The 15,027-nt window shown below is 47.1% G+C and overlaps 4 protein-coding genes; 3 read left to right on the top strand and 1 right to left on the bottom strand.

The window, feature by feature from the left end:
• Positions 1-313: 313 nt before the first annotated feature.
• GSTUM_00010951001 (uncharacterized protein) lies at positions 314-590 on the bottom strand. XM_002841610.2 has 1 exon: positions 314-590. Exon 1 carries the CDS (start codon positions 519-521, stop codon positions 366-368), a length of 156 nt encoding a protein of 51 aa, XP_002841656.1. The 5' UTR covers positions 522-590; the 3' UTR covers positions 314-365.
• A 2,901-nt stretch (positions 591-3,491) lies between these two features.
• GSTUM_00010950001 (uncharacterized protein) lies at positions 3,492-6,902 on the top strand. XM_002841609.2 has 3 exons: positions 3,492-4,745; positions 4,804-5,086; positions 5,150-6,902. The coding sequence occupies exons 1-3, from the start codon at positions 4,419-4,421 to the stop codon at positions 6,208-6,210; spliced, it is 1,671 nt and encodes a 556-aa protein (XP_002841655.1). The 5' UTR covers positions 3,492-4,418; the 3' UTR covers positions 6,211-6,902.
• A 4,284-nt stretch (positions 6,903-11,186) lies between these two features.
• On the top strand, positions 11,187-13,965 carry GSTUM_00010949001 (uncharacterized protein). XM_002841608.2 has 8 exons: positions 11,187-11,574; positions 11,655-11,993; positions 12,053-12,195; positions 12,299-12,433; positions 12,498-13,124; positions 13,188-13,254; positions 13,318-13,384; positions 13,526-13,965. The coding sequence occupies exons 1-8, from the start codon at positions 11,256-11,258 to the stop codon at positions 13,530-13,532; spliced, it is 1,704 nt and encodes a 567-aa protein (XP_002841654.1). The 5' UTR covers positions 11,187-11,255; the 3' UTR covers positions 13,533-13,965.
• A 658-nt stretch (positions 13,966-14,623) lies between these two features.
• On the top strand, positions 14,624-14,953 carry GSTUM_00010948001 (uncharacterized protein; the record flags this gene model as incomplete). XM_002841607.2 has 1 exon in its annotated part: positions 14,624-14,953. One exon carries the CDS (start codon positions 14,624-14,626, stop codon positions 14,789-14,791), a length of 168 nt encoding a protein of 55 aa, XP_002841653.1. The 3' UTR covers positions 14,792-14,953.
• Positions 14,954-15,027: the final 74 nt, after the last annotated feature.

Raw genomic sequence — 15,027 nt, 5'->3', positions numbered from 1 at the left:
CCAGCCTGGCTACGGTAGGCACCTACCTGGCCGGGCTGCTCAACTGGGGGCTGCTGGTTAACTGGCTGACTTCTTCCCGATATGTGCCCATTTCTACGGGAAAGCGATGCAAATTACCTGCTTGTTTGAAGGGACGTAAAAATGTCACAGGAGAGAAGGAAAAATAGCAACCTCAAACATAGCACATCGGTCGATAATTCTACACGAACGGTTAAAGTTATTATTGCGGTGACCAGTTGATCGCTTGCGTTCTTTCTGTTTCCTTTTTCTTGCCTTTTTTTCTTCTTCCCATTCAATCTCTCTCTAGTCGCTCATCAATCGTCTTGGTTTTTTTTTTTCTTCCAAGGGGGGTTTTCCCGTCACTTTCATTCCCCCAACTCCGACTTTCGTTCCACTAAATGAACGCGAGCTAGCCGTAGTATGTGTGTTCGAGTAAATTGACAAAAAAAATGTAAGTGATAAAAGGGAAGCGAAAAATAATCTGAGGGTGTAGGAGATACGGTACGTGCACCCAAGGTCATGCAGTGGGGGGAATGTTTACGGCACGGTATGCTGGCAAATCCTTCGTGGATCTTGATCCAGATTTTGACCGTAATTCAAGGGCTTCAGCCCCTCGTACACACAAAGCGGGGGACAATATTATGTAGCGGCGTAAGGACGGAAGAAAATTTTAATCTTTTTTTTGGGGGGGGTTCACCAGACCCGGCCCTAGGCCCTTTGAGACCTTGAACGAGCTAACTCCGTGGCGACGCTAGAAGCAGCCTAGATTAGAGCTGGTCGAGTGAGAGGATGGGAGGGAGAAATCAAGGGAAAATTTAGGTGGTGGAGAGAGAGGCCTGGAGCAAGGCAGTTCTCCGCGCACCCGCCGAGGATGGTAAATCATGCCAAGGGCCAATCACAGCGAAAACACGGCGAAAACACTCATCATGCTCCAAATGTTGAAATGTTGATAAGTACCGCGTCGCAGCCGTCATGATACCGCCCCCGTAACCAAGGGACTTGTGCTCGCCCAAAGTATGGCTGAGTGAGAAAAAGTGCTGATACCGTAAAATGCGCGGTATATGGACCGTAACTTACCGTTGATAGGACAGGGCCAGAACAAACGAAAATAAAACATTTATTACCATCAATTTCGCAGTTTCAAGGTTGGTCACTTCCAATATTAGTTAACTTGGTTTTATAATAGGTCGCACGGATGCCGGATGATGACTACATGTTTCCTATTCCTTCTCGTTATCCTTTCCCTTCCCTTGGGTGGTGGTGCAGACAGGGCAAGCCGTGAAGATTGCTTCGATTGTGAAGTTTGATGGTGTTGGACGTCGGTCAGGACTGCATGATTGGGTGAATCGGAATCCCAACCTGCGTACCGTACCCAATTCTTTATTTCTTTTTCCCAAATTTTTTTTTTTTTTTTTTGCTCTTCCCCGCCTGCCTCCGCCCTCCCACTCCCGTATTTGGTTGACGACAACCCCATACAGCATTAGCATCAGGCATTGGCTTGCCTTGCGCATGGCATAGGAATTACCGTATTTGCTACCATCTTTCCATGTTTTCTCGATTGATTTCCTGTGCCAGTGATAAACCGTCGTGGTCCAGCCAACCAACATAGACGACTGCATCGTGCTGTAAACCGCAGCTAGCCCAGCCCCTTGAGTGCCCAGCCATCCCCTAGAGTTCAAGTCCCTGTCCGCCTCCTTTCATTGCATCCATACATATCCTGCCTCATCTTTCCGGAAATCGCCAAGCAAGGAATGAAGGGATAAAAGAAAAAAAGGAAAGGACTCCCCGGTAGGTACTTGTGGCAAAGTAAGACCCGGAAGTCACGTTATGCGCTAAGGAAGGAGGAGAAAAAAGTAGAAACCAAGGTCAAGTACAGTACAAACCATGAAAAAGCAAAATGGGGGGTCAAAAAAGAAAAGGAATTCAAATAAAAGTGAATTTCGGCCAACCATGTCTAGAAACATCCGATACCGGAACACTAAAAACCTGGGCGGGCGTACCGTATGCGCTTTCAGGGCTGTCGTGACTCGTGAGCTTTTCTGGGATGCTTTTCTGCCTGTGCCTCGTCGTTTCGCTACGGTACGATGTGCTCGAGTACGAACCTGAGCATGACCATGTCAAGACCGGACTTCGACCATTAGCACCTGCTGGGCTCTCTTCCTTGTCCGGAAACCTCAAGATGGCTTTGTTGGGTCTCGATAGCAGGCACGGAACGCTGATGCAAAGCAACCAGCATGGTTGATTACTTTCGAGGGGGGGGTGGTTGTATGGAGGGGTAGTGGTTATTTGGGATGTGTGTGGGGGGAAGAGGCAAAATGCAGTGAGGGTTGAAGGGGTGACAAAGGGCTGTAACAAAAAAAAAAAAAATTTCATCCAAACTGGCGGAATCGTCATATCCGGCAAAGTTTAGCTCTTTTTCTCACTCTATCCGTGAAAGCTGGCTCGCGCAGTGGGCAACACAAAGGAGCTAAGCAGATAGTCAGTGCAAGTGCATTCGTTAGTTTTACTTAGGAGCCGGAGGGAGGAGTAGGAGGAGCGAGTGACTGACTGACACCACCCTGGCGACCTCAGCTCTAGCATCAACCAGCAGCGCCTGCCATGGCTGCCGTAGGGTTAGTCTACCGGTAAGAGGAAGGTATCACTATCACGGGTACATCGTATCATGAGAATGGGGGAGAATGAGAGCAATCTTCAATACCGGTAAAAAACAGAACTAGGATAACAAAGGCTCCTGTGGGCTTGCTGTTTGAATGATTTCTTATTCGAATTACCGGTGTTCTATGATGTTACTCAAGTATGATATCTCTTTCTCTCTTGCTCCTTCTCTTTACGATAAGGTCAAAGTGTATCTTAGGTATCATATGTGGATGTTTGATTGTTGTTTGTGTGTGTGTGATGGTGTTATTGCAGCTTTATGTTTTAGCCCCACCGTACCCTCTGTACTGTACAAGTACGTATCATACCAGCTGGAAAGACAGTGAACAGTTAATTTAGGTTAACCCGCAAAATAATCCCTGCGAAAACATTTCTCTCCCCTGGCACTTGTCTGGTATGATGCCTTCTTTTTTTTCTCCACTCTGCAGCGAATAATGTGCTGTACCCTTATTCCGTTTCCCATCCAATTCATCCATTCTCCACCAACAGGGAGGCAGATGCACCAGGGACAATCCTTAACACCAATTTTGTGCCCACTTCGCTCCCCCATGATATCCATCCTCCATCCCTTCTTTGAGTCCTTTCTCTTGGTTAGGCTTGTTCTTGGTGCTTTTTTGGATGCTTTGTGTTTGGTTGCTTGGTTGCTCTTGCTTTGGCTAACTAGCCTACCTGACTGTTACCCACACCCTCACTCACCCCTGCTATTCGTTCTCACACCCCCCCCATTCCCATTCCCTTCCTTCATCCATTCAGTTCGCTCCCATCGTTCATACACCCACCCAATGCCACCCACTCACAACCCCCAGTCCGGTCCATCCACATTCATCCCACAGCCAACGCCAACCCCTTCCTTCCTTCTCTCCCCAATTCTCTCCAAACACAATCCCTATGGCCCCAAGGAATCTCACACATCCCCTTTCCCATCCGATACACATTGTACGCACACAGCTTAGCGGAACGCGCATGCCCTCACACACTCACTTCGCCCGGCACGCGCCGCTTACTTGGGAAAAGTGGCAAAGCCCGTCTTCATTACATCAAGGGTTCGACGAACCTCGTCTCGACCACAGTCCGTCTGGTTCCCTTATTACGGTTTCCGTTGAGACATGACATGACGCCAATGCCAGAAGCAATTCCGGGTCATGCTCTGGGTTTCTCTAGAAATAATAGTATTATTCTATCCACTCGCCGTTTACTTCTCCTTTCCCGCTGCTCCCACCGCTGTACTTGCAATCATTCTCCTGCTGTTGCCGCCTTCTCTCCCCCAACTCCGAGGCCTACGCACTACCGCACAGCACAGCACAGCTTTCTCTTCCTTGCCTGACCTCTCGGTCTTGACGAGGCCATAGCGGCAGTGTCTCTTTATCATCCTCTCCACTGCCTGCGGGGTTGATTATTACACAGACTCGGACAAGTTCCATACCACTTTGAACTCCACAATCACCCTCAGGAGAATATATACCATTCTGTCCCCTCGGCATTACCTTGGAATTTCTTCCCATAAACCCCCCCGCAAACAAGTTGCCTTAATGTTGAACTTCGCAGCTCGACCACTCATGCATCCTCACACCGCTCACCATCCTCTGGAAGGGTTACAATCCTACCATCATTCAACATCTGTTTGTCCCATCCCACCACGACGGTCCAACTCTTATGATTGGCAACGACCTATCTCGGAGGCGTCTTGCAAACCTTCACATCTGCCATCACGAATTCCTTCAACGTCTTTCGTGAAGCCGGGTCTTCAAACCCCCCCTCCAGATATGACCAATGAGGGCGTGGGCCCATTACTGCCCCCCAGTTATGGTCAACTTCAGCAATTCGAGCCTCAGGTTGGTCGTGGGTTACCTGGACCGTTGGAAATATTTAGGATACCGAGCGAGGATCCATACCCATCACTCCTCCCTTCCAAGAGAAGGGAGAGCCCACCATCGTCGAGAAGAAATTCAGTGGTTCAACAACAGCAGCGGTCACGGGAGGAGCAACCTGCCAGACGACGAAGAAGTTCCACTAGTGATGCAAGTGCTTCATTGACCGTCCCTTCCACTATCAATGGATCAAAGGCAAATTTGGCAGAGTTTGCATCACAGGTGAGCATTTGCTTCGCCTTCCTAGTGGTGTATTGCCCTTTCTAATTACATTTATCAGATCACTTGTTTTTTGTGGTTTGAGTCGTCAGCTGTGCTCCAGAGGGTAGCAGAGTCGACAGCTGCACCGATTCCTCAGGCTCCTCTTGCATCGGATGCAATCCCAAGCCTAGGATTCCGTAAATGGGTCACAACAATCTTATCAACTACCCAGGTGTCACAAAACGTCATTCTACTAGCCTTACTATTTATATACAGGTTGAAGAAACTCAATCCTACGGTAAAGGGGAAACCAGGCAGTGAATTCAGACTTCTTACTGTTGCGTTGATGCTGGGGAATAAGTGTATGCCCCCCCCCCTCATTGGAATGTAATTTTCTGCAGTCCGGTGGACTGACTTTTCATCAGTTTTGGATGACAACACTTATACCAATAAGACGTGGGCGGAGGTTTCGGGAATTGCGGTGCAGGAGATTCATGTGATGGAGGTGGAATTTTTAAGCAACATGAGGTACAGCTTGTTTGTTGGGGATGTGGAGTGGAGGGCATGGCATAAAACTCTTGGCAAGTTTGCGTCATATTGGGACAAGGCTTCGAGGGCGCCAGTCGAGGTATCTTCTAGGGCACTGGCACCTCGTACACCTACCCTACCGTCGATTCCCAGCTCTTTGCCTTCTCCGCCGGCGACTTCGTCCAATGGGTCATCCAGGTTGGTTTCTACAATGCCGACACCAACCCCGGCATTGCATCAACTATCGGTTCCTTCTCAACTCATGCCAGCACATTCTCCGATTACCCCTATGCCCCAACCCGACTTTCAGCCTTCCAGGAAAAGGTCCTTTGACCCCACAATTAGCATGCAGCCACCAACGAAACGGGTTACTCGTTCAATGGCTCCTAAAATATCTATTACTGTGCCACAGTATTCTGCACAGATACCCGCTCATGCTCCGAGGTTGCCTGCCAATAACTACCCTCCGGTCACTAGCCAGCCCCAGCAGCAATCGCAGTCATTACCAATGATGCCACTGAATCAATTACCCTTTCCCAACGCCGGGGGTCGTGCAATGTCTACAGTGTATTCTCAACCCACGCCTCAGATATCACCTGTTAGCACAGCTCCCATGACTGTTTCTCCTTACAGCGCACATTCTCGTACTGCTTCTCCTTACTCTCAACACCAGACTGTTCATCACTCAGCTGCTTCCTCTCCAACCACCCCCGGTTTTGGGTCACAGCAATCCCCGACATGGGTACGAAACTCCCCATACAGGCCTGTCCGCAGAGTTAACACCTTGCTGGTTCCACCTGCACCAATGTCACCGGAAGGGATGGGTGTGTCATGGCAACGGATGCATTATCAGCCATTGGCCAAGACCAGAAGCGAGTATAAAACCGGTGTTGTTCCATATCTTCAAACCGACTGGCCTCCCGTTTGGTCTAGTCCTACCCCCGACTTTCATGTATAAATTATCCCGTTTCCTTTTTATTTTTTTATTTATTATTATTATTATTACTGGTAGTCTTATGCACGTGGCATGGATGAGCGACTATTGGTACTTGTGTATCGCATTTTAAAGTGGATGGGGCGGCTTGCTTTTTTGTTTTATTGCGCGGTTTCTTTTACTTGTTGACAGCCCAGTACATACCAGGTTTCCTTTTACGATTCAGATGACATTTCGGAGGAATCATTTTGATAAGACGGTTCGGCTTGGGCATATGACAAACGTCATTGTGGTCACCAACCCTGACTATCGATTGGCTCCAGTGTATCATTATTCACTTTTTACACTTCAAGTCATCGGCAATTTTTATATTTTTATTTTTTTTCCTATTGGGTGTTTCTCATTTTGGGCATTGCAAGCATGGGGAGTGGAGTTCGTTTTTTTTTCTGTATTTTTTCCCCCAACATCCTTTTTATTTTTTTTATCCTTTTTTTTACTTTCTCGTCCCTGGGATACATTTTCTTTCTGTTTTTTTTTCCTTGCATGGATCTCGTAAAAACCACAAACTGTAAGTTAAAAGTGGGGCAAGGTACGGCACAACGGGGTACACGGTACATGGTAAAACAAGAAAGAAAGGGAAGGAAAAAGAAAGTCAAACATTTTCGAACCACATCATTGGTGTTTTTTTTCTGCAAACCATGATGTGGTTCACACCCAGTAGACATTTTCTCCCAGAGCTCACACTATCTGTGACCTTGTTACTCGTACTGTCCTCTAGTTTGTGATACCCGTGACTTCGTGTATGGTACCATAGCGGTATGCGTGTTCTCTCTCCCGTACGATCAACCAAATTTTATTGTCCTGACACCGCCGAACGGGCAAAGCTAGACAGTTGCTTAGCCCGAGCACAACTGGCGGAACCCCCGTACTTGTACCGTCCCGCGTTCGTACAGTACCTGTACCGGTATTGCACTTGGATGCTATCATATAATATTATATTATGATGGCGGTATGATACCGCTACCGTAGCGGTCTTTTTTCATCTCTCGCCCCTCGTCAGTCAGCCCCGTTGCGGGCCGGGCGGGTCGGGGTTTTTTTTTACTCATCTCATACCACAATATAATTATGTTTCCGTTTCCATTTGCGTACGGTACAGTACAGGTACCCGTACAAGTACCGTACATGCACGAGAATAAGTTCCAAGTTCCGGTGTTGTGCGCCGGGGCTATATATAACATACATATAAAAGAGTGGGGAGTGTGCAGTGGAAAAGGGGGAGAGGGAGGGAAAGAGGTAGTATGGCGGTTTCCGGAGCTTTGGTCGGTCGCCGGAGCAAGCAAGCAAGGAGATGGACGGAGGTAGAGTTTGGCGAGTGATGTGCTGTGATTTCCGGGTTGGTGTGTATAGTAGCACACGTGCGGGTTGAGTCTATAGTACCTGCCTGCCCACCGGTGCCGTACATTACCGGTATCATACTTACTATGATGCTATAGTTCTATCCGGGGGGGGGTGGCCTTTGTCAAGCCCTGGTATACAATACCGTACTATAAATTTACGGTGGCGGTTTCGGTCAGTTCTCATAAAACAGACACTCATCCAAGTTCGTTCGTGGCAAAACGGCACCTCTTCTCTCCAAACAACCCCCCCCCCATTTTTTTCTTTCTTTCCCCAAAAATGTGGTTTGGATGGGGGGGGGGGATGTTGAAACCAATCGACCAACCGACCGACCAACCAACGCCCCCCCCTTCCATATTTCGAGTTAATTTATGGTTTAACCCCACCCCCCGCATACACATACTATATGATACCCCGCTTTGGCCAATCCTTGGACTAAACGCCACCCGGTTCCGTTCGTGATGGTCCATCCATCTCTTGTCACTCTTCTCCGCGAATGAGTTTGCCGTCGAACCTGCGTGTACGGTACAGTACAGTACTTGTGTACCGATATGTACGGTGTGTGGCTTGTGCGGTCCCTTGTATGATAGCTACGATAACTATGGATTTCAAGTAAGAGTGACTCTAGTCGCAATACCGGTACATTGGTATTTTTTTTTTATCTTTTTTATCCGTACAGTATGATACATACACAGGACTATTAGGTGGTTTTTTTTTTTTTTTTTTGTATGATACTAAAAGTGGTTGTATTTACAATCGTATTATCACGACTTTGGTCGAGAAAAAACACATTGTTTAGTAATCAGACAATGAAAATGAAAAAATGAAAAGGAAAAGTTTTGCTCACAGCACCTTTTCCCACATCCGCACCGGAAAGGCCTCTTTGGAAATCCCAATATCATACCTAGTTGGTCACCGAGCGGTATAGTATGGTACAATCTCTCACGTCAGAAAAAATACCTCCGTGCCGTCCCCCACCCCTATATCATCCAGTACTCGCTCCGATACCGATCCCATTCTATCGTAAAAAAAAAAAAGTTTAAGCGGCTCAGTCCGAGACGGGTTTGCACACCGATTCCGCGGGGGGTATTCGTGAAGAAGTGGAGGTGTTCGTTCATTCTTGAACAGGAGGAGAGCAGGGAGTAGGTGTTGGATCGGGCATGTTACACTTGCGCTGGGATCGTGCGGTTTGGGATAGGAAGTTGGGTGCTTCGGACATATGGAATGTGGTGGCGGGGTCTGCTGGTGGGAGGTTTTTTTCGTTCGGCTGGTTTTCGCGAGTGATGTTTCATGAAGGACTATATGGGTATTGAAAATATATATATATATATATATATATATTTGGGGGGGGGGAATGGTAGTGTTCTGCTATGGTATGCTCTGTGGGATGAAAAGTGGGCATCTGGTGGATGGCAGGGCATTATACTAGATTCAACTCCTGGTGTGATGCCCGTGGGGAAATCTTGGCGGCGGTTTGGCAGGGGTCGGTGTGATCTGTAGCAAGTAATTTTTGTTACCCTCCCTTGACTATTTCCCCTTTCGCACACGTACAGTACATAGTATCATACCGTAAATTTACTCACCGCTTTTGTCACCCTCCTGGTTTCGTCGTGGTGTACGAGCACAGGACAAGTAGACTACACTACCGGTACTACGAGTACAGTGAAGACTCCATTGGGATGGTCCAGAGATCTGGAAGAACTCGATAATAGTCTATGGGATGCATGGATTTCCTCTTTTCCGCATTCGTCGCGGTAAAAAGCTACGAGTATCCATACTAAAGTGCATTACGGTCTGATGACGAGGAAGCAGTCCGATGACGATCTAGTAAATTTTTTTTGCGGGAAATTCGATCTTATCTCCACTGATCACTTGCTTGCTTTATCATACGGGAAAAAAACTCCTTATCAGAGACTGTCTTCGTCATCAGACCGTAAGGATGTTTTTTTTACCGGTATTTTTCTCAAAAGCAAAGGTAAATCTGGGGGTACGAGTAAGTAATTATGCCCTTGTAGTTTATTACCCGTAATATTTTCTACTAGAACTTGTTCGAGTGCTTGGTCGGGGATCTCCGCTGATGGATGGGTGTAAATGCGGTTGCCAGGGGGGGGGAGGGACGTGGTTTGCTCCGACGATGCGGAAAAGCATTTGGCCGGCATGCGATAGCTAAATTACGGTGGGAGATCCCGATTTTATTGATTCGTGTTTATATTTTTTTGCCTTGATTGCGCTTATGTGCAAGCAAGCTGAGAGGGATAAAGAGAGATGGATGGCAGCCTACTCGAGTATAGTTGATGGAAGGGTGGTGGCTGTTGGTGAAAGAATTGTGGAGGTAGCCAGGGCAATGTATACCGATATCATAACAATTCGTGCTTTCAATATTTTCCTTCGTTCCAAAGCTCCCTGACCTTTTTTTGCGAGTAGTGAGTGTCCATTCATTCTCTTCGGTCTCATAAAGCCATACGGTAGTTTTGGCTACTCAGTGATGACCTAGCTAACGGAATTGATGACCCCGAGGGGTTAATCCATCCTTTCCTCAGGTAGCGGTGCTATCGCCTTCTTCGGTTCGGACGTGAGGTTCTGAATAGGTACAGTACACACGAAGGGATAGTCAATCCTAAATACTGTTCTCGAGCGTTGAACGATGCCTACGCCTGCGCGTCCATCTAGGCAGTGTAATTATTAGTCATCGCGATAAACTCACCCATCATCAATTGATTGCTGAGAACCCTTTCAATTGCCCAAGTTGCCTTGTGCCCCTTGATCAATTCAGTGACCAGCTCGTCTGCTTGTGGATGACTTCCCTCCAATCATATTTTCATCGCAATCCGCCCTCACTGCAGGCTCACGGGCGGGACTTCTTTGGGAACCTGCCGCTCGTCTCGCTCCCTAACTAAAGAGGATCTATCACCCGGTCTTTGAAAGGAATTCCATGAATCATGTGGAAGCCAAGATCTACTCGAGTATCATACAGCACCCGCACTCGGTTGCTCGCCAGACGGCATCCAACCTTTATCGGAGAAAGCATACCGGTAGGGATTGCAGTGACGTCTTGATATGGCTTTTCTTCTCTCTCTCTCTCTTAATGGGTCGCTGCTGACTCTTTTTTACTTTCCTGCTTTTTTTTTTTTTTTTTTTTTTTTTTTTTTTTTGAGGTGGCGTCGAAGTCTTATCATCCAATCTGACAAGTTTGCATTACGCCTCAACGAGGCCGCTGCCATCAAGATATGTCGCACCGATATCGAAGAGCAATTTTCTCTCAGATGGCCTGGGTGACTGGGTTTGTTTCTGAGGTGGTCAGAATCTTCAGCCAATGGGCGAGTTCCGAAGAAGTGTGAACGGTCGGCGCACCCTATTATAAGGCAAACAGTTACTTTTTTTTTCCTTTTTCGGCGCACAAAGACAGTTTGTTCTGCCGCCGTTTTCTGGGTGTTGCACAGATGGAACGTGTGGTTCGAGGTTAGCTTTCCATCCGATTTCTAGTTTTGGACCCTGTTCACAATTTTCTTTTTCCTTTTTTTCCCCCTTCCCTCTAGAATTTTTTCCCGTCCCTCCCCGTGGAGCCTCACCACCACCTTTGTTCCTCTTCTACTTAGGTCGGCCCTGTATTCGGCCTTTACGCTCAAACACGTCGGTTTTCCCTTTCCAATAGCGAAACCAAAAGCATCACAGCTATGAATGCCGCAGTCAGATTCCAACCCCTTGCCAGTGCACTGGTGGCTCGCAATTCACGCTTGATTGTCCCTCGCCAGATCATTAGGCAAGGGTTCAAGCCAGAGCCAACCCAGTCATTTCGTCGCGGTTTTGCTTCCGACGCTACAATCCCGAGGCCAAAACCAAGGAAGAGGTTCCGAACCCTTAGGATTGCTTGGAGATTGACACTGGGCTTGACGTTTCTGGGAACTGGGTGGTTAGCGTATTCCATTTACGAGACTAGATTTCCCCGCGAGCAAATCGAACCTGATCCGGCAAAGAAGACGCTCGTTATCCTCGGTATGTTTTCTTCTCGAGCCACCAACTACTACAATTTTTAAGGGAGTATAGAGCACTGATTTTACTGTTTTGCTGGTTAGGTTCTGGATGGGGCAGCGTGGCACTGCTCAAGAAATTGGACACGGAAAATTATAATGTTGTAATTATTTCTCCAAGGAACTTCTTTCTATTTACCCCTCTACTCCCCAGCTGTCCTACCGGAACCGTCGAGCATCGGAGTATCATGGAGCCCCTGCGTCACATTATCCGGCACAAGAAGGCTTCAGTGAAATTCTATGAAGCTGAGGCAACGAAAATTGATAATGAACGTCGCGTTGTTGTTATAAACGATCTTTCCGATGTGAAGGGCGATGTGCATCAGACGGAGGTCCCTTTCGACTACCTTGTGGTAGGGGTTGGCGCAGAAAATGCTACCTTTGGTAAGTGGTGGCGGACCTGCCATTATTTAGCCAATTGCGTTGCTCACAAGCTGCTACAGGGATACCGGGTGTTCGCGAGCACGCATGTTTCTTGAAGGAGATCAATGATGCCCACAAAATCCGGAAAACTGTCATGGATTGTATCGAGACCGCCATGTTCAAAAACCAAACACAGGAGGAGAAAGAGCGCCTTCTTCACATGGTAAAAATTTCCATCCTTTCCCTTCCTCTTTCAAAGAAATATGATGGCGTGTCTATTTCTTGGATTCTATGGGGGGGGGCTGCTAACCATCCATGTTACCTAGGTTGTGGTCGGAGGCGGACCTACTGGTGTTGAATTTGCGGCAGAGCTGCAAGATTTCTTTGAGGATGACTTAAAGAAATGGATTCCGGATATTGCCGATGATTTCCATGTTACACTCGTTGAGGCGCTTCCTAACGTAAGAGCCCATGTAACAGTGTTTTCTGACATGTGAACTTTGCGGCTCATAACTTGCTTTCTAGGTCCTACCCATGTTTAGCAAGACTCTCATCGAGTATACCGAGAAAACCTTCAAGGACGAAAAGATCTCGGTTCGCACCAAGACAATGGTCAAGAATGTTACCGACAAGCATATTGAAGCAGAGGTTACCCATCCCGACGGGAGAAAGGAGCTGCAAAGGATTCCCTATGGATGTCTTGTTTGGGCTACAGGAAATGCTGTGAGACAAGTCGTCCGAGATCTGATGTCGCAGCTCCCGCAGCAAAAGAACTCTCGTAGGGGCTTAGCGGTTAATGAGTATCTTGTTGTCGATGGCACTGATGGTATCTGGGCACTTGGCGACTGTAGTGCTACCAAATATGCTCCGACTGCTCAGGTGGCATCACAGCAGGGCGCCTTTTTGGCGCGCTTGTTCAACTCTATGGCTCGGACACAAGCCCTAGAATCTGAACTGGATCACCTCGAGGAGCTCTCCGCACAGACAACAGCCCAAGAGGATCGCGAATCACTAGAAAGGGAGATCCAGAAGAAGGGCAAGGCGATCAGAAGGGTCAAACAGTTGTCACCCTTTGAGTACAGTCACCAGGGAAGTTTGGCTTACATCGGGATGGAGCGCGCGGTTGCTGATATCACCTGGTTCAACGGAAACGTAAATATCCTCATCACTTACCCCGTAACTATTTATCGCACTCATACTAACCGGATTACCTAGTTGGCTTCCGGTGGATCATTGACTTACCTCTTTTGGAGGTCTGCTTATTTGTCAATGTGTTTTGCTAGTACGCATTACCCACTCCACGTGTTAGATCCGAAGGATTGACTAACATTCTAATCTTACACAGCTCGTAACAGAGTCTTGGTGCTTATGGATTGGATAAAAGTCAAGGTTTTTGGTCGCGATGTTTCCAGGTAGCTATCCTGACACCTTCCCTTGGACTCTTGTTCTCGAGGTCACTGCTCTGTTGAAAGACAAAAACACAGCGATGACCTCGAGAATTGGATCCCCTGACCTGACCTTAGTACCTCATTCTAATACCTCAAAAAAACTAGGGAATAATTATTTTCAACGCGTAAAACCGGTTCGCCTGATTTAAATGAACCTTTTCTTTTTCTTTTTCTTTTTCCCTTTTTCTTTTTCCCTAATAGACATCCTTTTTGAACCGGACCTCTCCTGAATTAATTTTTTTCTCCAATTTTCTTAAGCCTTTACCGCATTTTGCTTTTTCCCTTCCACGTGAACTTAGAAGGAATATTTTCCGGGTTTTCATTATTTGTCGATGGGGTAAGTATTCTGGCGGGATTTGCATTATAGGTATAATATTGGGTTGATTGTTGAGCTTGTCTATGGAGTGAGTAGATTTGTATACGGAATCTTTTCTTTTCTTCTTCTTTTGATACCAATCTGTATTCTATTGTTGATTCCCTCTGTAAATTTCAGCAGGATAGAGATGGTTTCGCATGGGTAAATTTTATCATTAGACTTTGTGACACTCGTCTGGATATTAGCGGCTGTGGGGAGATAGAAAAAGATCGTGAGCGAGGATTGTCACGAGTAGTCACTCGATAAACTAAAGCTTGAGTAGAAGTAGAATCTCGGCAACAAAAGGAACGCCCCCTCCCCCTCTTAACTCTGACAATAAAAGGGGTGTCCATAGGGAGTCTAGCACTAGAAATTTCAGTTATCGTGGAGCAGTTCTTTTGTTCCCTGGCATCTAGCCGCGCGACCCTCTAGGTTGTACTGTACAGTACTCTCTTTCAAAAAAAAAATTAACCATTCTTTGTTGCTGGCTGGCTGGGTAGGATATGTATTGAATGAAAACTGGTATAGTATTTTGTATGATATGGAAAACCGGGTAAGGAGGGGGCGGGGTGTTTCTTTTGTTCATCAAGCTCGTATTGTGTGCGACTACCTTGATGTGTATGATAAATATTATTATTATTGTGTCATATGTTCAGAAGGCACGATGCGAAAATAATTCGCACACGTCTATGATGGGAGAAACTGTGAGAGTGCCGGACGACTGGAAGCACTGGATGTGGAGTTCTAAAGGGCTGGAAAGTGAAATCCAGGGAACTATTTCGTATATAACTTGGATCAATATTTAGTTCGGATTACTTCACTGGATTATTGGTTGGAAGGTCGTGAATATGGCTGTTTTCAGTGGAGAACCCTTACGCTGCGCCAACCCCTTTGCGAACCACTTTATCCCAAGCTATATCATACTCCCCCGAATTACCCCCCCTCAAAAAAAAAAAAAAAAAAATGAAACCCCCATACCAATTAGCGAAAGCACCCATCCCATGCCGTCAAGATAAAGTTTAACACGCCAAGGCACAACAACAATCCACCACACCACCACCTTCCTTCCTTCCCCCCACTCAAAAGCCTCCACAAAATCACCACAACAAGCAAGAACCAACGACAATCCAATGTCAAAATTCTACTTTGACTCCCCTCCCTCAACAACCCCCTCCCCACCCCCCTCCCGCTCCCACCGCAACGCAATGGATGACGAAGACGACGAAAAGGACAACAACCCCTCGACCCTGCA

The sequence above is a fragment of the Tuber melanosporum genome (genome assembly GCF_000151645.1).
Source record: "Tuber melanosporum whole genome shotgun sequence assembly, scaffold_78, strain Mel28".
In the NCBI taxonomy this organism is placed as follows: Eukaryota; Fungi; Ascomycota; class Pezizomycetes; order Pezizales; family Tuberaceae; genus Tuber; species Tuber melanosporum.
Note: the sequence above shows the minus strand (reverse complement) of the source record. Positions and strands in the feature narration are given on the sequence as shown.